Below are 24,673 nucleotides of genomic sequence, written 5' to 3'. Positions count from 1 at the left end.
ATCCAGAAGCATCACAGCAGTACATCAACAGGGAATTGTCAGAAATTCAAGCTGGCTTCAGAAGAGGGTGTGGAATGAGGGGTATCGTTGCTGATGTCAGACGGATCTTGTCTGAAAGCAGTGAATACCAGAAAGCTGTTTACCTGTGATTTATTGACTGTGCAAAGGCATTCAACTCTGTGGATCATAACAAATTATGGATAACATTGCGAAGAATGGGAATTCCAGAACACTTAATTGTGCTCATGGAGAACCTGTACATAGACTAAGACGCAGTCATTTTAACAGAACAAGGGGATACTGCGTGGTTTAAAATCAGGAAAGGTGTGAGTCAGGGCTGTATCCTTTTGCCATATTTATACAATCTGTATGCTGAGCAAATAATCTGAGAAACTGGACTATATGAAGAAGAACATTGCATCAGGACTGGAGGAAGACTCATTAACTGCCTGTTATATGCAGATGACACAACCTTGCTTGCTGAAAGCGAAGAGGACTTGAAGCACTTATTGATGAAGATCAAAGACCTTCAGTATGGATTACACCCTAACATAAAGAAAACAGAAATCCTTACAACTGGACCAACAAGCAACATCATGATAAATGGAGAAAATATTGAAGTTTTCAAGGATTTTATTTTACTTGGATCCGCGGTCAACGCCCATGGAAGCAGCAGTCAAGTAATCAAGCAACTCATTGCACTGGGCAAATCTGCTATAAAAGACCTCTTTAAAGGGTTAAAAAGCAAAGATGTCACTTTAAGGACTAAGGTGCATCTGACCCAAGCCATGATGTTTTCAATTGCCTCAGATGCATGCGAAAACTGGACAATGAATAAGGAAGACTGAAGAAGAATTTTTACCTTTGAATTACAGTGTTGGCAAAGAACATTGAATATACCATGGACTGCCAGAAGAACAAACCAGTCTGTTTTGGAAAAAGTACACCCAGGATGCTGCTTAGAAGCAAGGATGACAAGACTTCATCTCACATACTTTGGACATGTTATCAGGAGGGACCAGTCCCTGGAGAAGGACGTCATACTTGGTAAAGTAGATAGTCAGCGAAAAAGAGGAGAACCCTCAAGGAGATAGATTGACACAGTGGCTACAGTGGCTGCAACAGTGGGCTCAAGCATAACAATTGTGAGGATGACGCAGAGCCGGACAGTATTTCGTTCTGTCATATATGGGGTCACTATGAGTTGGAACTGACTCGATGGCACCTAACAACAACAACAATATGATTATTCATATGAAATATAGCATAATACACCGAGTTGACTTACTATAGCATTAAGCTTTGTCCACTATTGATAATTTTGATGGTTTCTCAGTAACTGATATTATATATAATTCTATATTAGCATCATTGTGAATGTAGGTTTTTTTTCTTCTTCTTAGGATAAATTCCCACAAGTGGTTAGGACTTTTGATATGTGATGATAAATTGTTTTCCAGAGTCATTTTACACATGTCTTTGTTCTGCCACTAGTAATGTTTGAATAATGTTTGTATCCTTCACAGTATTAAGTATTGAATTTTTTTTGTATATTGTAGATGCAACATGGTATTTTTAAAGCATCTGTGTTTCTAACAGAAGGGAAATTCAACTTTTTGTTTTGAAATGAAGAAAAGATAATGTTGCTCCCATCTCTTCTTAGAGATCATTCCAAAATTATACAAACAAGAAACTGAAATATATGTATAATTAATACCAGAATACATGAGGACAGAAAATGCATGAGGAAAATAAGTGAACTAGTGAGCAAAAGCAGTTAAAGCTGCAATATCTGAAGACATAGGAAGATTACAGTGGGGAACAAGCTGATTTGTCCCTCAGAACCCTGAAAGGGCTTAGGAATTGAAAGCATCAGATACATCAGAAGGCTGAGTTTAGGCAAGGCATTTAAACTAGTAGTATTGTTAGAAATCTGTATAAAGGGCAATTAGACATGCTGTTCCCTGCACCTCTCAAGCAATCCGGCAACTACCACGCTGTTCAGCTCCAGGGGAAAAGAAGTATATTAAATCAAACAAGATTTTGGACCTATGGTTGCCAGCAGCCAGGGAGTTTGGAGGAGTGTATCGTAAGTCATCGCTCACAACACACTCAGGTTACTCAGTGAAATTTATAGCCATGTCTGTAACCTATAGGTAGGAGATTGTAGGATTCTCTCTGAAGAAACTGAACAAAAATGTCAGCTGGCCACCTGATTGTCCTGTAGTAACACTACCAACTGAAAGGCAAGTTATGGACAGAAAACTTCCAATCAACTTTTTTAGTGCCTGACTCTTACATATGAACTGATAGCCAAGGGTTACCAGATATTTGGAGAGATTCTCCAGCATAAAATATAGCGCCCAAAACTATTGGATGAACAGAATAAAGGGGAAAAAAAAAGCAAGAGAGAGAGAGAAATAATACAGGAGCAGAAGAGAACTTCAGATTAACTATAAAAAGATAAGAGAAGATAATACATCTATGCAATAAGAGTAGAATGCTATAAAATAGGAGCAAGCAGAGAACTTAAAAATGATCCTAGGAAATTAAAAATATAGTCACCAAAGTAAAAAACACTAGAGGATATATAATGAATAGGTCACACTCTGTGCTCTGAAGAATCTTATATTTTCCTAGGACTGTATCAGGCAGAGAAACCCTGGTGGCATAATGGTTAAAAGCTACGTCTGCTAACCAAAAGATTGGCAGTTCAACTCCACCAGGCAGTCTTTGGAAACTCTATGGGGCAGTTCTTCTCTGCCCTATAAGGTCACTATGAGTCAGAATCGACTTAATGGCAACAGGTTTGGTTTTTGGTTTGGTGTCAGGAGGTGCTGTATAACAGTTAAGAGCATGTGCTTTGGAATCAGACAGATGTTAACCGGAATCCCTGCTCTGCTTATTTGCCAAGTTACCTTGGGCAGCTTACTTGACCTAGCCCCAGTTTATTCATCTGTAAAATGGAGAGTATAGAGGACCTACCTCAGATTGCTGTGAGTATGAAATTGCTAAGCACTGTACCTGGCATGGAGCCCTGGTAGCACAGTGGTTAAAAGCTTAGCTGGTAACCAAAATATCGGCACTTCAAATCCACCAGCTGCTCCTTGGAAACCCAATGGTGCAATTCTACTCTGTCCTATAGGGTCACTATGAGTCAGAATTGACTCAACAGCAACAAGTTTGGTTTTTTGTTTTGTTTTTGTTTTTTTGGTACCTGGCATTGGAGTCCCTGAGTGGCACAAATGGTTTGCACTCAGCTACTAACAAAAGGTTGGAGGTTCATAGCCACCCAGACATGCCTCAGAAGAAAGGCCTGGTAATTTACTTCCAAAAGATCATAGCCATTGGAAACTCTATGGAACACAGTTCTACTTTGACACATATGAATTGGAATCAACTCAACAACAACAGGTTTGGTTTGGTTTTTGGTACTTGGCATATTAAAAAAACAAACAAACTCTTTGCCATCAAGTCAATTCTGACTCATAGCAACCCTTTAGGACAGAGTAGGTTTCCAAGGTTGTAATTTTTACAGAAGCAGACTGCCCCATCTTTCTCCCACGGAGCAGCTGGTAGGTTTGAACCACTGACCTTTCAGTTAGCAGCAGAGCGCTTTAACCACTGCACCACGATGTTAAATAAACATTCACCACCACCGGTTGCTGTCAAGTTGATTCCAACTCATGGTGACCCCATGTGTGTCAAAGTAGATTGTGCTTCATAGGGTGTTCAGTGGCTGCTTTTTTAGAAGTAGATTGCCATGCCTTTCTTCAGAGATACCTCTAAGTGGACTTGAACTTCCAACCTTTTGGTTAGCAGCCAAGCATGGTAACTATTTGCACCACATAAACCTTAGCTGCTGTTATTATTATTATTATACCTCAGATACTTCCAACTAGAAAAGCCATAAGTTAATAATGTTGTCATATGTTTCAGAAAAAAGTTCCACTTGATACAAGAGTTAGAGAATTAGATATGTGTATGACATGTGTTTATTATTTTCTTAACTGATCTATTAATTTCAGTAAAGTTAACTGAAGTAAGTTAAAACTAGTTTATCTCTTCTTATTTGAACTTACATTTATCTGTCACCTCAGTCAATACCATTTTAAGGTAATTTATGTAAATAAGTTAAATTTGACTTACTTTTGTCTTAGCATTAGTTATAGTTTTAACTAAATATTAAAAAGTTGAGATCTTTAGAAATCATGAGTTTAAATGCTCTGTTCTTACTGAAATATGTTCCATTTTAGATTTTGTCAAGGTTGCCAGAAATTTGTTTTGCTTGCAGCTGGACGACGTAAATGTTGGTGCATGTGAAATTTCCAACATACCAGAGTCACAGGTAGAGTATGTATGCCTTATAGAGTTGCATTGATTGCACTTAAGTCACAAGTCTTGAACATTATCTGTCATCTATGTAGGCTTTTAAAAAAAATTTTACTGTTTGATTTTGTCTTAGAAATTATACAGAATACAAGAAAGAAAATATTATAAATTAATATAATGGCTATTTTGTTATATTGACTAATCAGTCTCTTTTATTATTAAGCATGCTGCCAGTTGAAATCACCCAAAGACATTGTTGTTTGAAAGCTCTCAGGAGAGTACCCACTTCTCTCGAAACTGAGGCACTGCTTTGTCAGAGCTGATTTGGTAGCATTTACGAGAGGAGGAATAAAGCTGTAGGAGCACTGTTTTCCTTCTGCCTGGCAGCTTTTATGCTGATTCAAGTGTTGTGTGTTTATCTACCTAATGTTGACAACATAGCATTATTATATTACTGCCAAACAGTTCTCAAAGCTGCCATTCCCATTTTTGATGAGGTGGCTTGGGTGGTTGGGTGGCTTACAACATACCAAAGAAGTGGGGAATTCAGAGTGCTTTGTATGAGCGTGCAAAGCTTTTTTAGCAGCTGCAAACAGATCATCATGCTCTAAGTTAGTAATTTACTTCCTTCTTACCAAAATGATTTTAGGGCAGATAAGAATATGTTCAATCTGTGATGCTTTGATAGCAAAAGCAAAGTGCTGATGGCAATTATGCAATATCTTTTACACGCCAATAATTTCCTGTTTATGGGTTTAGATCAAAATGTTGTGCAGTAGTCATTACATTTAATTTATAAGATTTTCTTTGTTGTTTTCTGCTTCTCAACACACAGTGAGATGTCCTCATAAAGTACTGATTTTTTTATTATTATTAAACTGGAATCCACCGTAAGAATACAGTTTACCTCACTGTATTCACGTATGTGATTAAAATATCTCTCCAGGGCATTACTTACTTTTTCTACAAGCAATGCATCCATATTTAGTATTCAGTTCTAAATATGAATGCACCACTTAAATTTTAAAAATTAGCTTCATGATCAGTGTCCCACAGTTTGAAAAACACTATAAAAATTACTGCATATCTGCTGGTGGGAATATAAAATGGTACAACCACTTTGGAAGATGATATGGCACTTCCTTAAAAAGCTAGAAGTAGAAATACCATACGATCCACCAATCCCACTCCTAGGAATATATCCTTGAGAAATAAGAGCCGTTACACGAATAGACATATGCATACCCATGTTCACTGCATCGCTATTCACAATAGCAAAAAGATGGAAACAACCTAGATGCCCATCAACAGATGAATGGATAAATGAATTATGGTACATACACACAATGGAGTACTATGCAATGATAAAGAACAATGATGAATCCGCAAAACATCTCACAGCATGAATGAATGGGGGCATTATGCTAAGTGAAATAAGTCAATCACAAAAGGACAAATGTTGTATGAGACCACTATCATAAGAACTCAAGAAAAGGTTTACACAGAAAAAAACATTCTTTGATGGTTGCAAGGGGGGAGAGGGAGGGGGAGGGGAAATCACTAACTAGACAGTAGACAAGTGTCAACTTTTGTGAAGGGAAAGACAACACACAATATAGGGGAAGTCAGCACAACTTGACCAAACAAAGGCATAGAAGTTTCTTAGACACATCCAAACACCTTCAGGGACTGAATTGCTGGGGCTGCGGCCTGGGGACTGTAGTCTTGGGGTACATCTAGGTCAATTGGCATAACGTAGTTTATAAAGAAAATGTTCTACATTCCACTTTGGTGAATAGTATCTGGGGTCTTAAAAGCTTGCGAGCGGCCATGTAAGATACATCTATTGGTCACACCCCGTCCAGAGCAAAGGAGAATGAAGAAAACCAAAGACACAAGGAAAATATTAGCCCAAAGGACTAAAGGACCAGAGATTCAGAGCCTCTACCAACCTGAGCCCAGAAGAACTAGATGGTGCCCAGCTACCACTACCAACTGCTCTGACAGGCGTCACAACAGAGTCCTGGACAGAGTGGGAGAAGAATGTAGAACAGAATTCAAATTCATGAAGAAAGACCAGACTTAGTGGTCTGACAGAGACTGGAGAAACCCCCAAGACTATGACCCCCAGACACTCTGCTAACCCAAAACTGAAACCACTCCCAAAGCCCACTTTTCAGACAAAGATTAGACAGGCCTATAAAATAAACAATAACACGCATGAGGAACGTGCTTCTTAGTTCATCAAATATATGAGACCAAATGGGAAACTCCTGCCCAAAAGCAAGACAAGAAGGCGGGAAGGGACAGGAACGGACTGAATGGACACAAGGAACCCGGAGTGGAAAGCGGGAGTGTGCTGTCACATTGTAGGCATTGCAACCAGTGTCACAAAACAATATGTGTATAAATTTTTGAATGAGAAGTTAACTTGAGCTGTAAACTTTCACCTAAAGCACAATAAATTTTTTTTTTAAATTACTGCATATATCAAACACGTACCGAAATTCTTTTTTGTGTGTGTGTCTTGGGGGGAGCAAGTGGTCTACCAGAAACAGATCAAAAATGCCTTATTATTTTATAGTTTAATTCCCAATTTATTATTATTATTATTTTTTTAGTCAAAGAGCAGTGTAGTGCGTCATCTAAAACCATATCAATTGATCAGCAATCGAGGATGCTGATAGTCTGTGAGTGGGGAAATTCCACTGTGGTTACCCCTCAACCGTATCAGTGTCACAAACAACAGGGTTAGGTTTTATAATCATTTTGTTAGGGCTGCTTGCCTCTTTATTCATATGTCTCCTTTTTGGTGGATTAAAGGTGGCTAAATTGTCTTTTCTTTGATTGATTTTTACATATGTTTTTACAGAAGTATAATGTGCACACAGTAAAGCACGAAAGTCTTATGTGTACAACTTGATAAGTTTCTATTATATATGTACGTGTAATCAGCACACAGAAATCTCCCTCACGCCAACTTCCCAGTCAGTCACCACTCCCACCTCTAAAGCAGAACCACTATTCTGACTTACATAAGTATAGATTCATTTTGCCTGTTTTTGAACTTTATAATAAGTGGAATCATACAGTATGTACTCTTGTATCTAGCCTCTTTTGCTCATCATGTTGTCAGACTCAAAAGATTTCTTAAGGTGTTCTCTTTTAAGAAGGCAGAATTGCTGAGTCAGTGTAAGTCAGTCCTACTTTTGTGTAGTTGACACAGAACTATTAGGCTTGGAAGAACATGGCATTTAGAACCAAAGGTATAATTATCTTACTGTGGTTCTAATCATCATTGCTATATTAAAAAATTCACACAGTGCCACACCTACTGCTGTCACAAGGTCACACACAGAAAAGCTAAGGTTGTTGCCCACACTTAACAGTACTCAGGATTTAGCAACACAGGCTGTATTCCATCACAATATCATGGCTTTACCAGATGGATCAAATATCATGAATGAACTATGTTAAAATCACAGAGAGAACATTATGCCTTAAATTAGAGTCTTCACATTTTAGGCTGTTGTTAAATCAACTTAGTGGATTGCAACCATCATTTTAAAAACTGAAATAGAATAGAATGAAAAATATTAAACTGAATCAAAGCGAATTATACATGCTAAGGTAAACCAATGTTTCACTTTTACTGGATCATAATATAAATTGTATTTCTCAGTGTATATAGCAGGAAAAAAATAAAACTTTGATGACTACTTCCCTGAAGACTCATCTATAAAACATCAAATATATATTGAACAACAACAGTGTACATGGCCTTGTGTTAGGTGCTGCGACATGTTATTAAGATAAATAAGACTCAGCCTGTCCCTCCAGTAACTTAGAGTATAGTGGAAGGAAAAGTCATGTACATAAGTAATCATAGTAAAAAAAAAAAAAAAAAAAAAGGCATTATGTCATAAGGGCCAAAATCTAATAACACACTTAGAGCATTCAGAGAAGATTCATAGTGGAGCTGGCATTTAAGTGAACTTTGAAGAATAAGTAGAATGATATCTGCCCAAGAGGTGAATGAGGAGTGGTAAGAGTGTTGGCAATCCCGTTCTTCACTTATTACTTTAAATTATACTTTGCTATACTTTCTTTAGCTCTATTATAGCTTCCCCATAAGAAGATGGCTATCATTGTACTTGGATTTTTATCTTTAGTTAGATTGTTAATATTTTTACTTTGTAATTGGCTGTCAAAGAGATCATGCTAAAAGTAAAAGAAATTGTCATCTCTGCTGTTTTTCTGCTGTTGCTGTTCACTTGTGCATGAATTATTAATATTATCTTTTATCTACAGTTTCTGTGCATAAATCTTTTTAAGCCACTTGGCTGTTATGTTAAATTTTGTTTAGTTAAAACAAGACACATAATCAGTAAATCTTCTTAACTGGACACATGTGAACCATTTTGGTTGATAATGTCCAACATTTTGTTAGTCTTAGGTACTATGCACCGGGAGTGGATGTCTTAGGGAATAGTTTATGTTGGTGATGCCTAAAGTCTTTTTGATGTTATAAACAGTCTGGGAATTTTGGTTAAGGAAAATTATATTGTTAAAATATAACAAAATTATATTGTTAAAAGAATCATAAAGGTGATAAGAGAGTATGTATCCCTCATAATCATCTAAATTCTATTATAAGTAACAACAGTGAAAGGTTATAACAATTTAAGTTTAAGCTTAAATGAAGGAAGATGCCTCAGATTAATTATCTCTTTTATCTAATCAAATGACTCCAAAGTAAGAAACGGTATTTTGTTAATTAAAATGCAAAAGCCTAAGACTAGTCAGAAAGGATTTTTATATTAGGTCTCACAATTAGGATCTAATGTATAACTTTTCTCTTATATTTTAATATTGACAGCTTCTTACCTGTGATTCTTTAGAAGCAGATGAAATGGAAAGGCTTAAGCGTGAAAGAAATGATGCCTTGGAAAAAGTGAATACACTTAAGGTAAACTCTAAGTTAGCTTCCTTATATTTTCTTGGGGGAATAAAGAAAATTATCTTGTATTGAATTCTGAAAGATAAGTAGAATTATCTGAGAATAACTGGGACTTAGTTTTATTTTTAATTAAAGAATATTAAGATCAAACAGCTAAAATCCAATTATCTCTTCAGCTGGCCTTTAGATAGTTAATTTTTTAGTTCACACATTTATTATTTATATTTCTCAATATCCATGTAAGATTTAGCATGAACAATGGTTTTTGCTCATTCCTTCTGATCTGGCTACTTCTTAGTCCCCCCCTTTTTTTTTTGTCACATTGATGGCAAGGGCAAAATTAGATGAGGAGCAGGCAAATCAAGAGGTGGCAATTTTGGATCCTCTGATGTGCATTGGGAGATATATTTTCTCCCATGTTCAGAGGCATGCTTAAGAGATATCATGTTTTGCAAACATAATCTATAATTAAGGCAGTGTGATTTAAGGGAGGAAAAAATACACATATCCCAAAATATGATGTAACATTTTGTTGTTTCATTTGAATATCAATATTAATTACCAGCATTTTAATTTAAAGCTGTATATACCACATTCATGCAACATTTAAACAAAGCCTCCCTGAGGAGTCATGCAGTGAATCAGGATTCACATTTAAAGTTTGTGAAGTATAACTGAACATATCCTAATGTGACAAAACCTGAAATCCTGGATAAAACATATTCTACATCTTATAATTATCTTTACCCAAAGCATATCTGTTGGTTGAAAACCATTTAAAGAAGCTATACAAAATTGTCTACAAAGCAATACATATTTCCTTCCAGGTAGTGTTTGTATTTTACTACTTACTTGCTTTATACACATAGAAAGTAACAGATGCTGTTAAATGAAGTTCATAGAGTATATAGATGGTCTCTTACAACTTTTCATTATCCCTTGACATCTCTATTCTTCATGTGTGATTTGAAGTGTGGATAAAAATGAAACCAAAATAATTTGATCCAATGGCTAATTTTCATTTTTCAAAATAGTTTTAAAAAGTACTGTGAGCTTTATTTAACTTAAGGCCTTTCTGCAGAGTTCACTTTGTTGCCACTTTGCAAAGGTGAATGAAAACAGAGATTTTTTCCATTTACACACATAAAAAACTAGGACACCAACAGTGAAGGTGACTGCCAGATCATAAAGCAAGGAGGCCAGAAGTCTCTTGGCTCCTGGTCTGTGGCATATTCATTAGATTGCTTTATCATATTCATCTTCATATATCCTCATTTCACCTCTTAGAAAAGAATGAACTGAAATAAACCAGAAAGCAGATTGCTTCTTATAAACATTGCACGGCTGACATGAATCTTTACCACTCAGCTTAATGTCCAAACAAGTCCTCTGCTCAAGTTTGTAGCAAAGAGTGCTCTTAATATCCTCTTAGTATTTCTAATTCGATCAATAAAAAAGTGTTTATTTATGATATACTTAACAAAGTTGAGCATTTCAGAGTAAAAGCCTGACTTTAAGTTCAGAGATGATATAGTTGATTTGTGTGCATAAGATTCCTCTACCTTAATAACTATTGTTTTGTATTTTAGTTAATCAGTTATATCTTCTTTTTTTGCGTAATATTCTAAAGATGTGCTAATATTAAATTAGGAAACTAATAGTCACCCCAGTCTTACAAGAACCTCAGAATGGCTAATTAAAGTAATGAAAAATAATTCAATATTATAATTATAATGTAGATAACCAATTACTTTGAAATAATATCCATAACACCAGAAAACTTACTTGGACTAAATGTTCAGATGGTAACAATTGGATGTTTTGAGGGTTCTGTAAGCTTTGCAACAAAGGACTAAATATGCTGCTTATTAATACCTTCATAATAAGTTATTAATTCAGTGATTTTTAAATATAGGGAAAATTATTTGAATCAGAAAGGCAAAGGAAACAATTGACAGAAGAACTCCAGAATGTGAAACAAGTAAGTACGTGGGTTATGTTTGTGTTTTTATATGTGTGTGTAAACAGGTGAGGTGTAAAGCAGCAATGCTTTATAATATCCCAGAGCTTATAGATGCAAATAAATTATATAGATCTTAAAAGCAGTCACTTTTGGAAGCAGTATGTCTGTTAAAGCTCTGCTACTGTTGCTCAAAGAAATGTTAAAACTCCTATTTGAAAATTGCTTTCAAAACCAGGTATCCATGGACCAAAAATTATCAGTCTCCTTGCCTTTCTATTCTTTTTTAACCCACCCCCTTCCTTTTCACCCCACCCCCTTCCTTTTCCCTTTTCTTTTCACCTTTTATTCATACTTCATTTCATTAAAGAAAGAAAAACCTCCAAGGTAAATCATTTTTTAATTTGTAGAACATTGTTGGAGATCAGTGGTGGTCACCTGATTTCAAATCTCCCCTACATTATCCAAAAAAAAAATCATAAAATTGACAAGGAGAGCAAATAAAACTATATATGACCCATACCTTCAGCATGACTATGTGAGAGAGAACACCACAACCTTCAAATTACATGTAAATCAAATATGAAAGAAAAAATTCCTGCAGTTCACCTGTCACAGCAAGCCTGGAATACAGAGCGCAGCAGAGGTAACACTTAAAAGACTATGAAAAAGAAAAGAAGCAAGTAGAGAAATTAGATGAAATACAAACAAAATCACCTGCACAATACAGAATACAGGTTAAGCGGTCCTCAGCACTGGCTATAAGAAATGGGCTATGTCATAGATTGAATTGTGTCCCCCAAAAATATGTGTCAACTTGACTAGGCCATGATTCCCAGTATTGTGTGATTGTCCACCATTTTGTCATCTGATATGATTATGCCATGTGTTGTAAATCCTACCTCTATGATGTTAATGAGGCAGGATTAAAGGCAGTTATGTTAATAAGGCAGGATTCAATCTACAAGATTAGATTGTATTTTAAGCCAATGTCTTTTGAGATATAAAAGAGAAGTGAGCAGAGAGACAGGGGGACCTCATATTACCAAGAAACAAGAGCCAGAAGAATAGCACGTTCTTTGGACCTGGGGTCCCTGCACTGAGAAACTTCTCAACCAGGGAAGATTGATGACAAGGACCTTCCCACAGAGCCGACAGAGAGAGAAAGCCTTCCCCTGGAGCTGGCACCCTGGATTCGGGCTTCTAGCCTCCTAGACTGTGAGAAAATAAATTTCTCTTTGTTAAAGCCGACTACGTCTGGTATTTCTGTTATAGCAGCACTAGATAGCTAAGACAGGCTAGAAAGTGTGTGCAACCAGAAGTGACAGCCTTGGAGAAACATTGCTTCTGGGTAAGAATCAGATATAGAGAGAGAAGATGGTATCCCTTGCAGCGTAGGCAATGAAGGAAATAAGAGGAGGAAAATTATGGATCCTGTAGAAATTAAAGAGATACAAGACACACCAATCCTCCCTGCCCACCCCCGACTGACCATCAACGACACTGTCCATAAAAGAAACTGCATGGAAGAGGGTACTCTTGAACTAAGAACTCTTTCTGTGAAGTAAAAAAGAATACAAAAATCTGACCCCATCATTATGAAGCTACTGTAAAAATAAAAAATGTGAATTAACACTTTCCTGCTAATGAATACTCTGCAAAACAATTCAGTGATGAAGCTGAAGAAAACTCTAACACGATACTCCAAACCTAATTAAATATCTTCAAGCAAGCATTTGAGGTTACAAGGAATGCGTAAGTCACAAGTAAGAAAGTGAGAATAGAAACTGACCAAAAAAAAAAAAAAGGAAGAAATGGACTGAGAGTTAATAAAACTTAGGAAAGAAATAGAAGGCAAAGACAAAATCATATCAGAAATGAAAACAAATTGCAAGGTGTCCAACGAAGAATATATTCAAATGAAAAGGCATTGAAGAAAATCAGGAAAACAAAAAGTAAAAAGATTTCCTGAAGAAGTAAATGAAAACAACTGAAGAACACTAATATTTAAAACTATAATCCAAAAAAACTTTCCAAGAATGAAAGAAGACCGGAATCTGTAATAGGGTACTGGGAAAATTAGACCTAGAAAGATCAACTCTAGGATATATCTTAGTAAAACTATAATGCTTTTAAAATAGAGAAAAAATGTTCAATGCCTCCAGTTGAAAGATTTAATAACTTACAAAGGCAATAGAATTAGGTTGGCATTAGCCTTCTCAGTGGAGCAGCATTTTTGAGACACTAACAGAAAGAAACTGTGAATCAAGAATATTGTGTATAGCCAAACTGACCTTCAGATATCAAGGCCATAGAAAATAAGTTTGGAATGTGCCAGTACTCAAGGAATAGTGTACACATGTGATATTACTGAAGAATCTAGGAGATGAGCTCATCCAACCAAAAAATTTACTAGGATAATTTTGGCAAAAGTTTCCAAATAGTGAATACATTGTATATTTCATTGTAGAGCTGAGACTAAAATGAGAGTGAGTTCGTGGGTAAAAGACTAATATGTAAACATTACATATTGAAAAAAATCAAAAAAATGCAGTTGTTTAAAAAAAGGAATGATAAGGGAGAAAATAGAGTAGGATCATTCTGTTGACTAAGTAAAGGCTAGCAATCAAGGAGTATCATTCAAAACTGACATATCAGATAATAAAAGATTAAGAAGAATAGAGGGAATACAGCCATTATGAAAATTAATAATGCTAATGTAACTTATAGAATAAAAATAAAAACCTTTCTAAATACCAAAAGGAATTTATTAAAGATGCAAAAGGACACACAAAATTAAAAACACAGTAAATTTAATATGTACAGTAATTTCAATATAAATCAATATGATAGAATTGAGTCCAAACATAATAGTCATTTTAATCAGCATGAATGGTATTAACTCACCTATTAAAATAAAAGGTTTTCTCAGGAAAATATAGTTTACCAAAACTGACCTCAGTAGATGTAGAAAGTTTAAACAGACTAATTTCCATAGAAGAAGGAAAGAAGATTATCAAGGAACTACCCTACAGGAAAGGACCAGGCTAGATGGTTTCACAGAGGAATTTAACCAGAACTTTGGCAGTCAACCACAAAACTACAAAAATTACTTCAGATTATAGATAATGAGAAAAATTTCCCAATTCTTTCTGAGACGCAAGTATAACATTGGTCTTTAACTTGATAAAAGTAGGACAGAAAAAGAAAATACAGCAAGACTAGAGAAAACAGAGACATATGCATATGAATCGAAAAGAAAACTATATTTGCAGATGACAAGGGACCATATCTGGAAAACCCTAGAGAATCAATAAAAAAACTAAATTAACAAAACTGAAAGCTAACAAGGTATAAAATTAATATATAAATCTCAATTGCATTCATGGGGAGAAAGGAGGGGTCGTGTTTATAGTAGAATGTCCCATGCTGACTGATAACTGCAGAGTGGCTGCTAGACTTGGGAAAACAGCATTTTGCATCTATTTTAATAAAGACTGGATCAGGCAAGAATAATCAGATGCTAAATCTAGGGGGAAATTTTGATGAAGAGAAGAATATTTACATGGTTTTGAATTCTCTCTCTACAAACTGCTTATTAACTGCAAGGGGAAAAATAGTAATTATACATTAGACAGATCGGACAATACCTTGACTGGTGATAAAAATGGACATATCCAATGAAAAACAGATGGACATTGTATTACCTCAAATGTGATACACAACCATCATTTATGTAGTATTCTGGCCAAAAATATATAACCCGAATGTAACTGTGAGGAAACATCAGACAAACCAAAAGTGAGGGAGAATTTTATTTTGTTAAAAAAAAAAGTGCATGTGGGATGTATGTGTGGAGAGGTTGTATTCTTCAGAAATGCCAATGCCATAAAAAAACAAAGGCTATAGAATGTCCCAGATTTAAGGAGGCTAAAGAAACATGACCCGATGCATCTGTCAGTTTGTCATACTGTGGTGCTTGTGTGTTGCTGTGATACTCAAAGCTATGCCACTGGTATTTCAAATACCAGCAGGGTCACCCACGGTGGTCATGTTTCAGCAGAGCTCCAGACTAAGACAGACTAGGAAGAAGGACCTGGCAGTCTACTTCTGAAAAAAAAAATCGGCCAGTGAAAACCTTCTGAATAGCAGCAGAACATGGTCTGCGACCCTATAGGACAGAGTAGAACTGCCACATAGAGTTCCCAGGGTGGGGCTGGTGGATTCACACTGCCATTGGCAGCCAAGCTCTTAACCACTATGCCACCAGCACTCTGACCCACCAGGGCTCCAACATTAGTGAGCTGAAATGGACTGGTATTGGCCATTTTGAATCAGACAATCATATGGTCTGCTGTGCCAGGAATGACAAATTGAAGGGGAATGGCCCCACATTAATCATCAAAAAGAACATTTCAAGATCTATCCTGAAGTACAGCGCTGTCAGTGATAGCATAATATCCATACGCCTACAAGGAAGACCAGTTAATATGACTATTATTCAAATTTACACACCAACCACTAATGCCAAAGATGAGGAAACTGAAGATTTTTACCAACATCTGTGGTCTAAAATTGATCGAACATGCAATCAAGATGCATTGATAAGTGCTGGTGATTGGAATGTGAGAACTGGAAACAGAGAAGGATTAGTAGTTGGAAAACATGGCCTTGCTGATAGAAATGATGCTGGAGATCACATGATACAATTTTGTAAGACCAACGACTTATTCATTGCAAATACCTTTTTCCAACAACATAAACGGTGACTATACACGTGGACCTCACCAGATGGAAAACAGAGAAATCAAGTTGACTACATCTGTGAAAAGAGACAATGGAGAAGCTCAATATCATCAGTCAGAACAAGGCCAGGGACAGACTGCAGAATAGACCATCAATTGTTCATATGCAAGTTCAAATTAAAGCTGAAGAAAATTAGAGCAAGTCCACAAGAGCCAAAATACAACCTTGAGTATATCCCACCTGAATTTAAAGACCATCTCAAGAATAGATTTGACATATTGAACACTAAAGACTGAAGAGCAGATGAGTTGTGGAATGACATTAAGAACATCATATATGAAGAAAACAAAATGTCATTGAAAAGAAAGAAAAGACCAAAATGAATGTAAGAAGAGACTCTGAAACTTGCTCTTGAATGTAGAGTAGCTAAAGTGAACGGAAGAAATGATGAAGTAAAAGAGCTGAACAGAAGGTTTCACAGGGTGGCTCAATAAGACAAAGTAAAGTATTATAGTGAAATGTGCAAAGACCTAGAGTTAGAAAACCAAAAGAGAGTAACACATTGGTATTTCTCAAGGTGAAAGAACTAAAGAAAAAATTCAAGCTTCAAGTTGCAGTGTTGAAGGAATCTGCGGGGAAAATACTAAACAACCCAGGACGCATCAAAAGAAAATGGAAGGAATACACAGAGTCACTCTACCAAAAAGAATTGGTTGGTATTCAACCATTTCAGGAGGTAGCATGTGATCAAGAACCGATAGTACTGAAGGAAAAAGTCCAAGCTGCACTGAAGGAAATGGCAAAAAACAAGGCTCCAGGAATTGACACAGTACCAAGATGGTTCAACAAACAGATGCAGTGCTAGAGGTGCTCACTCATTTGTCAAGAAATTTGAAGGACAGCTTCGTGGCCAACCAATGGGAAGAAATCCATATTTGTGCCCATTCCAAAGAAAGGTGATCCAACAGAATGAGAAAATTATCGAACAATATTGTTAATATCGTACAGAAATAAAATTTTGCTGAAGATCATTCAAAAGTAGTTGCAGCAGTACATTGACAGGGAACTGCCAGAAGTTCAAGCCAGATTCAGAAGAGGACGTGGAAAGAGGGATATCATTGCTGATGTCAGATGGATCTTGGCTGAAAGCAGAGAATACCAGAAAGATGTTTACTTGTGTTTTATTGACTGTGTAAAGGCATTCGACTGTGTGGATCATAACAAATTATGGATAACATTGCAAAGAATAGGAATTCCAAAACACTTAATTGTGCTCATGAGGAACCTGTACATAGACCAAGAAGCAATCATTCTAACAGAACAGGGGGATACTGCGCGGTTTAAAGCCAGGAAAGGTTATGTGTCAAGGTTGAATCCTTTCATCATACGTATTGAATCTGTATGCTGAGCAAATCATCTGAGAAGCTGAACTATATGAAGAAAAACTCAGTATCAGGATTTGAGGAAGACTCATTAACTGCCTGCAATATGGATATGCAGATGATGTAACATTGCTTGCTGAAAATAAGAGGGCTTGAAGCACTTATTGATGAAGATCAAAGACTGCAGCCTTCAGTATGGACTACACCCTAACACCAAGAAAACAAAAATCCTCACAACTGGACCAATAAGCAACATCATGATAAACAGAGAGGATATTGAAGTTGTCAAGGATTTCATTTTACTTGGATCCACAATCAACACCCATGGAAGCAGCAGTCCAGAAATCAAACGACACATTGCGTTGGGCACATCTGCTGCAAAAGACCTCTTTAAAGTGTTAAAAAGCAAAGATGTCACCTTGAGGACTAAGGTGCGCCTGATCCAAGCCATGGTGTTTTCAATTGCCTTATAAGCATTCGAAAGCTGGACAATAAGTAAGGAAGACTGAACAAGAATTGGCAACTTTGAATCATGGTGTTGGTGAAGAATATTGAATATACCATGGACTTCCAGAAGAATTAATAAATCTGTCTTGGAAGAAGTACACCTAGAATGCTCATTAGAAGCATGGATGACAAGACTTCATCTCACATACTTTGGACATGTTATCAAGAAGGACCAGTCCCAGGAGAAGGACATCACACTTGGTTAAGTAGAGAGTCAGTGAAAAAGACCTTTAACAAGATGGATTGACAGAGTGGCTGCAACACTGGGCTCAAGCATAACAAAGATTGTGAGGATGGCGCAGGACCGTTTCGTTCCATTGTATGTGGGGTCTCTATGAGTCGGAACTGCCTTGAGGGCACCTAACCATAACAGAGACATGAAAACAAAATACAGTACCTGACCCTAGACCGGATCCTCTCCTGGAGGGAGAAAAATGCTATAAAGGACATTATTGGGTCAATTGACAAAATTGAAATACAGATAGTAGATTCGATGTAAGTATTGAATCAATGTTAAATTCCTGAATTTGATAACTGCACTGTGGTTATATAAGAGAATGTCCCCATTCTTAGGAAATACACACTGAAAATTTTAGGGGTAAAGATCCATGATGTAGGTAACTTACCCTCAGATGGTTAAGAAAAAATTATGTATGTGTATTTACGTTTATGGAGTCCCTGGTTGGTGCAAATGGTTAACGCACTCAGCTTTTAACCGAAAGACTGACAGTTTGAATCTACCCATCGGCACCTTGGAAGAAAGGCCTGGTGATCTACTTCCAAAAAATCAACCATTGAAAACCCTATGGAGGACGTTTCTACTCTGACACACATGGGGTCACCATGAGTCGGAATTGACTTAACAGCAACTTGTTATCTACGTTTATGTTTTTATTTATGTATGTATATGTGCAGAGAGAGATTGAGATTATGGAAAATCTCAGCAGCAACAACCTCTAAATATCAGCGGCTTACAAGAATACTTTATTTCTCACTGATGACCATATTGGCAAAAGGTTGAATCTGGGTGAAGGGCATGAGGATGTTTTTGTACTATTCTTATTCTTACAACTTTTCTGTACATTTGAAATTCTTTCCAAACAAAATGTTATAAAATGTCATTTTTTGGCCTATTCCTGAACTCTCATTTTCTTAAATATTTTTGTACTTTGGTTCATATTCCCTTTTAGTTCTTTCAATTTTGTGTCTTCTATACATGCAGAAGCTATCAGTTTGTATCGTCATGCTTTCTTACATTTTAGTGTTTCTTTGAATCCTGAAAACAGTTTTATAAACATTCTTTGTTAATTTTTATATGTAGAATAATTAAGGAGTGGGGCTTTTTCCATCTACATTTAATTAATTTGTTTTCTCCTCAATACTGGGAACTTATAAGCTTTAGAACATCAAGCATGTTTGATAAAATAATAATTACATTAAGGGCTGATGTAAGACATGAATCTAAAGAAAAATAGTTCTGATTTCTTTTTCTAGCAAAGCCTGCAATACCCATTTTTTCCACATGAGGCCCCCCTGTATTTATTTCTTTGAAAGAATTATTTTCTGTTATTAAGGAAGGTCAATTCTGCGTGAATAAACAACCTAGGACTCATATATATCAGAATTCAGTAGTAGTAGGAAAAGATGGGGCATAGAGAGGGGGGAGAACAGAGAGAATCTTTCATGAGGCATAGTCGGTTGAAATAGGGATTAGTGTTATAGATGATGAGCTATAGAGTGAGACCGTTCTAGGTTTATACCCTAACACATCCACTTGCTAGCTTTTGACCTTGGACAAATTACTTCATCTTTCTAAGCCCTTTTCCTCATCTATAAAATGGGTTTGATAATAGGATTCTTCACAAGTGTATTGGAAGTATTAAGTGAGATAAGTATATAGTATGTAATATGTATAGCATATAGTAACCACTCAATAAATATTAACTATTATAGTTATTATTATTATAAATAACTCTAATATAGAATAAAAAGTAATAAATGCCAAAAAAAAAAGAGGTAGAAACGATTTGTTTTAACCATTTGGTCTGGAGGAGGAAAAACCTAATTTTCCTAAGGGGATTACAGGACTTTTCATAGATAAGGTGGCATATGACCTTAGAAGAACATTCCAGGCAGAGTAAACAGCATGAAAATCATGGTATGAAAAGGAAAAGCTTGTCTTCAAAACTAAAATAGGCCTTCTTTTGAATGCTATCTTTACTATTATTTGTTAATATATTTGTGTCTTCCTTGCAAATGAAATTATAATATCCACCTTATAATTTGTTCATAGCACTTGAGATGATGCATATTAAGGGCCTAAAATTGTCGGGCATATAGTAGGTCCCTAAAAAATAATAATTTTAATTTGTATTGTTTTATCATTATCATCATTATCAGTATTATCATATCATTATTTCTGAAGGCCTAGGAAAGCATAGAGCACAGAAGGGGAACATGGATAGATCAAGGTGTTAGGAAATCAGATCTGGGTGGGTAAGTTGGGGCCAAAGCATGGCACTTGAATGACAGGGTTTTAGATAATGGGCTGTCATTGAAGGTATTTGATGAGGAAAATAAAATAAATAACTTGCTCTACTCTCCCTGTTGTACTCCACATCCAAATTGTTGACCATACTTTTTAAAAATTACAGTTTTTCCACTTTTTACCATTTCCAACATTGGCCTAAGCCACTATCATCTCCTGCCCGTGTTTATGTCATAGCCTCCTACCAGATCACTCTTTCTCACTCTTGTTCCTCCTGCAATCTAATCTGAACATCGCAGTCAGAAAGATCCTTTTAAAACTTAAGTCAGAATGCTCTATGACATTCCATCTCACTCAAAGTAAATGCCAAAGCCTTTGTAATCTGCCATGCTACCCCCACCTCTCACACTCCTCTTACTTCAGTGACCTCATCTCATGCCACTCCTCCACTCTCCCCTCTTCTACTGCTTGCTCCAGTGCCTCGGGCCTCCTTGCACCATCACTTCACTAATCCCTCAACCCGCACTGTGTATGTGTGTGTTTTGTATTATTGATTGCTTTCTAACATAGTTTGTAATTTACTTGTTATATTTTTGCCCATTATCTGTATTCTGCAACTAGAAGGTAAGCTTCATGAAGGCAGCTGTCTTTGATTTGTTCTTTGATGTATTTTCAGCAGCTAGAACAATTGGCACAGAGTAGATACTAAGTATTTGGTGAATGAATGAAGGGATCAATTAAGAATATCTATACTTTAAGAGGAAACCCTGGTGGTGTAGTGGTTAAGAGCTACGGCTACTAACCAAAAGGTTGGCAGTTCTCAAATCCACCAGGCACTCCTTGGAAACCCTATGGGGTAGTTCTACTCTGTCCTTATAGGGTTGCTATGAGTCGGAATCGACTCGATGGCAGTGGGTTTTATACTTCAAGAATATTAATTTGATAGCAGTTTGGGAAGTAACACTATCAGATAAGAGACTGTTGAAATAGTCTTGAACAGCACTGTTGAATAGAAATAAAATGAAAGCCACATGTGTATTGTTAAATTTCGTGTAGTCACATTTTTAGTGCTAATGTTAAATGGTGGTGTGTTTTTAATTTCAAATTCCAGTTGTTCATTCCTAGTATATAGGAAAGCAAACTACTTTTATATATTAAGCTTACTATAATCACTTTTTAGTTCCAGGAGTTTTTTTGTCAATTCTTTGAGATTTTCTACATAGACAATGTATCATCTACAAAGAAAGACATTTTTATTTCTTCCTTTTCTGTCTATATACCCTTTATTTCCTTTTCTTGTCTTATTGCATTTGCTAGGACTTCTAGTACATCGTTGAATAGAAGTAATTAGTGGGGATATATTTGTCTTGCTCTCAATCTTAGAAGGAAAGCACTTAGTTTCTCACCATGAAGTATGATGGTCACTGTAGGATTTTTGTAGATGTTCTTTGTCAAGTTGAGGAAGTTCCCCTCTACTCTCCTTCCACATTATTAAAAATTTTTTTTAAAGAAACAGGTAAAATTAATTTTAATATATTTAGTGTATCTAAAATATTATATTTTAAAATGTGTCTTAGCCATCTAGTTTTGCTATAACAGAAATACCACAAATGGGTGGCTTCAGCAAACAGAAATTTCTTCTCTCACAGTCTAGGAGGCTAGAAGTCCAAATTCAGGGTGCCAGCTCCAGGGGAAGGCATTCTTTCTCTGCTGGCTCTGGGGGAAGGTCCTTGTCATCAATCATCCCCTGGTCTAGGAGCTTGTCAGCACAGGGACCCCAGGTCCAAAGGACGCACGCTTCTGGCTCTTGCTTGATGGTAATGAGGTCCCCCATCTCTCTGCTCACTTCTCTCTTTTATATCTCAAAAGAGATTGATTTAAGATACAACCCAATCTTGTAGATTGAGTCCTACCTCATTAACATAACTGCCTGTAATCCTGCCTCATTAACATCATAGAGGTAGGATGTATAAAACACAGGAAAAATCACATCAGATGACAAAATGGTGGATAGTCAAACAATACTGGGAATCATGGTCTAGCCAAGTTGACACACATTTTTGGGGGACACAATTTAATCATGACAATGTAATAATATAAAAATTCACTAATGAACTGTTCTGTATTTTTCATACTGGATGTTTGAAATCCAGTGTTATTTTACACTTATAGCACATGTCAATGTGGACACTAAGTTTTCATTAGAAATACTAAATTTGTGTGTAGATTTTATAAAATTTATAGTTGGAAAAGGTAGCTTTACATACCAAATTGTTCCAAACACACTTAAAAGTTTCCAATAACTGAACTAAGTGTTGAAAATCATTTACTTTTAATATTTGCATCCACGTTGACTAAACTATTTCATCCTTTCTTAGAAGATTTTATTTGCCTTGGAAGCAAAATCATTTTCAAAACTACACGTATTAGTTCAATATCTTCTCTAACTCTTGTGTCAACTTAGCATTATTAACATCAGATTCAAAGAGGTATTATATAAACTGAAAGCAACTTTAAATTTATCAGTATTAAGGAAAATAAAAAAGTAATGAGTAATACAAAACACACAACTCTGGTGGCACAATGGTTAAGTGCTCGGCTGCTATCCAAAAGGTCAGCAGTTTGAACCCAACAGCCCTCCCTTCCAATAAAAGACCAGGCTATCTGCTCCTGTAAAGATTATAGCCTAGGAAACCCTATGGGGGCAGTTCTACTCTGTCATATAGGGTCACTATGAGTTGGAATGGACTCAACAGCAAACAACAACATTTAAAAAATTACTTCAAATTTTTTTTTTAGTTTTTATAGCCAGTTTACAAAACACTGTCAATAATTTAAATCTACATACTGATTTATAGTAAAATATGTATATACATAATTACTATTATTGATTTAGATTACAAAAATTTTCCATTTCAGTGTAAGTTGTCATACTTTTCTAGCTTCACAAATAAACTTTTCCTTTCCTTGGAGCTTCAAATTTAAATCATTCATATGCAGTGTGATATTGATGAAAAAATGTAAATCACATTGCTATTTTTTGTATTTGATTATCTTTTATTTTAGGAAAACCTTGACTTGAACTTAAAAGTACAGTAAGTCTTTTTGAACTCTTTCACAATTCAGCCAGTGATTGTTGGCAAAGAATATAAGATCATTAAATTGATTGTCTTCTACTTCTTTTAATAATTTTATGAACTGGTGATGATTTACAGGATTTGCACGTATATACTTGATAATGTTAACAACTGTATCCATGATGCTGTTTAGACTATTTTCCCCAGATAAATGAGCACAAATACTTTCAATATGTATCATAGGATAGAATGAAACAATAAAGAAAACATCAGTCTCTGGTTTTAAATTTTTGATAAATCTGGGTTTTTGACCCAACCTAGTTGGAGCACCATCTTTCATGATAGGAAACTTTTTTGTTTGTTTATTTGTTTTGTTTTTCCATATCTAACTTGAGACTCTTCTTTGACAGATATAAAGAGTCAAAAATATCTCCTCCATAAGTTTGAAGTTTTACACTGCAAGTTGGAAATACTTTGTTGTAAATTTGGAAGTCCTTTGAGACAAAGCATGCCAAAAGTATGAATTGGGTAGTTTCTTATATCGCATGGCTCATCTAAAGTGAAATAAAAGTATTTGCAAGTTTTCAAATTTTGAATCAATTGATCAATGATATTGTAAATTCTTGCATTCTTTGGGCATATTTGTTTCATGGCTTAACTGAAGATCTTGCAGTTTCAGAAAGTGTCTTTTCCTCATAATTTTCTGACAAAATTACCATAAGTAAAATTGCCATCTAAATCAAAAAATAGTTTCCTTCTCTGTGCAAGAATACAAGCTATTTTATAGCTGGCCAAAGTTACAAATGTTGGACATAGAATTCTGATTTCAGGTGACTAATTTAATTCATTCTGTTTTAACTGTAAATTTCACGTTCACTATGCATTTGCAAAAATATCTCTTAATATTGCTCACTTTTTTATATATTCAAAAAACTTTTCTTACACAACAGCTTTTTTGTTTTGTTCTTCCACAGCAAATTGCATTGCTATTCATTGTGAAATTTGTAGCTCTCCTTCTTCTAGTTTCCTTTTTTTCTTTACTGATCCAGTCTTTTTACTTGTTAATTCACCTTAAAATTTGAGAAGCGATTATCCAGGTAATAGTTAGTGAAGGTTTTAACTTGGTAGTGGCAATGGGAATTCACTAAAGGGACCAGTGTGAAAGTTCCATGGAGATAAAGTCAACCACATGTAACAATGTTGGAATGTGCAATAATAAGC

At 35.8% G+C, this 24,673-nt stretch overlaps 1 protein-coding gene across 1 annotated transcript in view; it reads left to right on the top strand.

The window, feature by feature from the left end:
- Positions 1-24,673, top strand: part of STXBP4 (syntaxin binding protein 4) — a 197,973-nt gene that overhangs the window by 58,039 nt on the left and 115,261 nt on the right. The window contains exons 10-12 of the mRNA XM_004377907.2: positions 4,257-4,348; positions 9,212-9,301; positions 11,208-11,273. Of these exons, the coding sequence (XP_004377964.1) occupies positions 4,257-4,348; positions 9,212-9,301; positions 11,208-11,273 (248 nt within the window). The remainder of the gene's footprint in view (positions 1-4,256; positions 4,349-9,211; positions 9,302-11,207; positions 11,274-24,673) is intronic.

Source organism: Trichechus manatus, unplaced genomic scaffold, assembly GCF_000243295.1.
Source record: "Trichechus manatus latirostris isolate Lorelei unplaced genomic scaffold, TriManLat1.0 scaffold00054, whole genome shotgun sequence".
NCBI lineage: Eukaryota > Metazoa > Chordata > Mammalia > Sirenia > Trichechidae > Trichechus > Trichechus manatus.
Note: the sequence above shows the minus strand (reverse complement) of the source record. Positions and strands in the feature narration are given on the sequence as shown.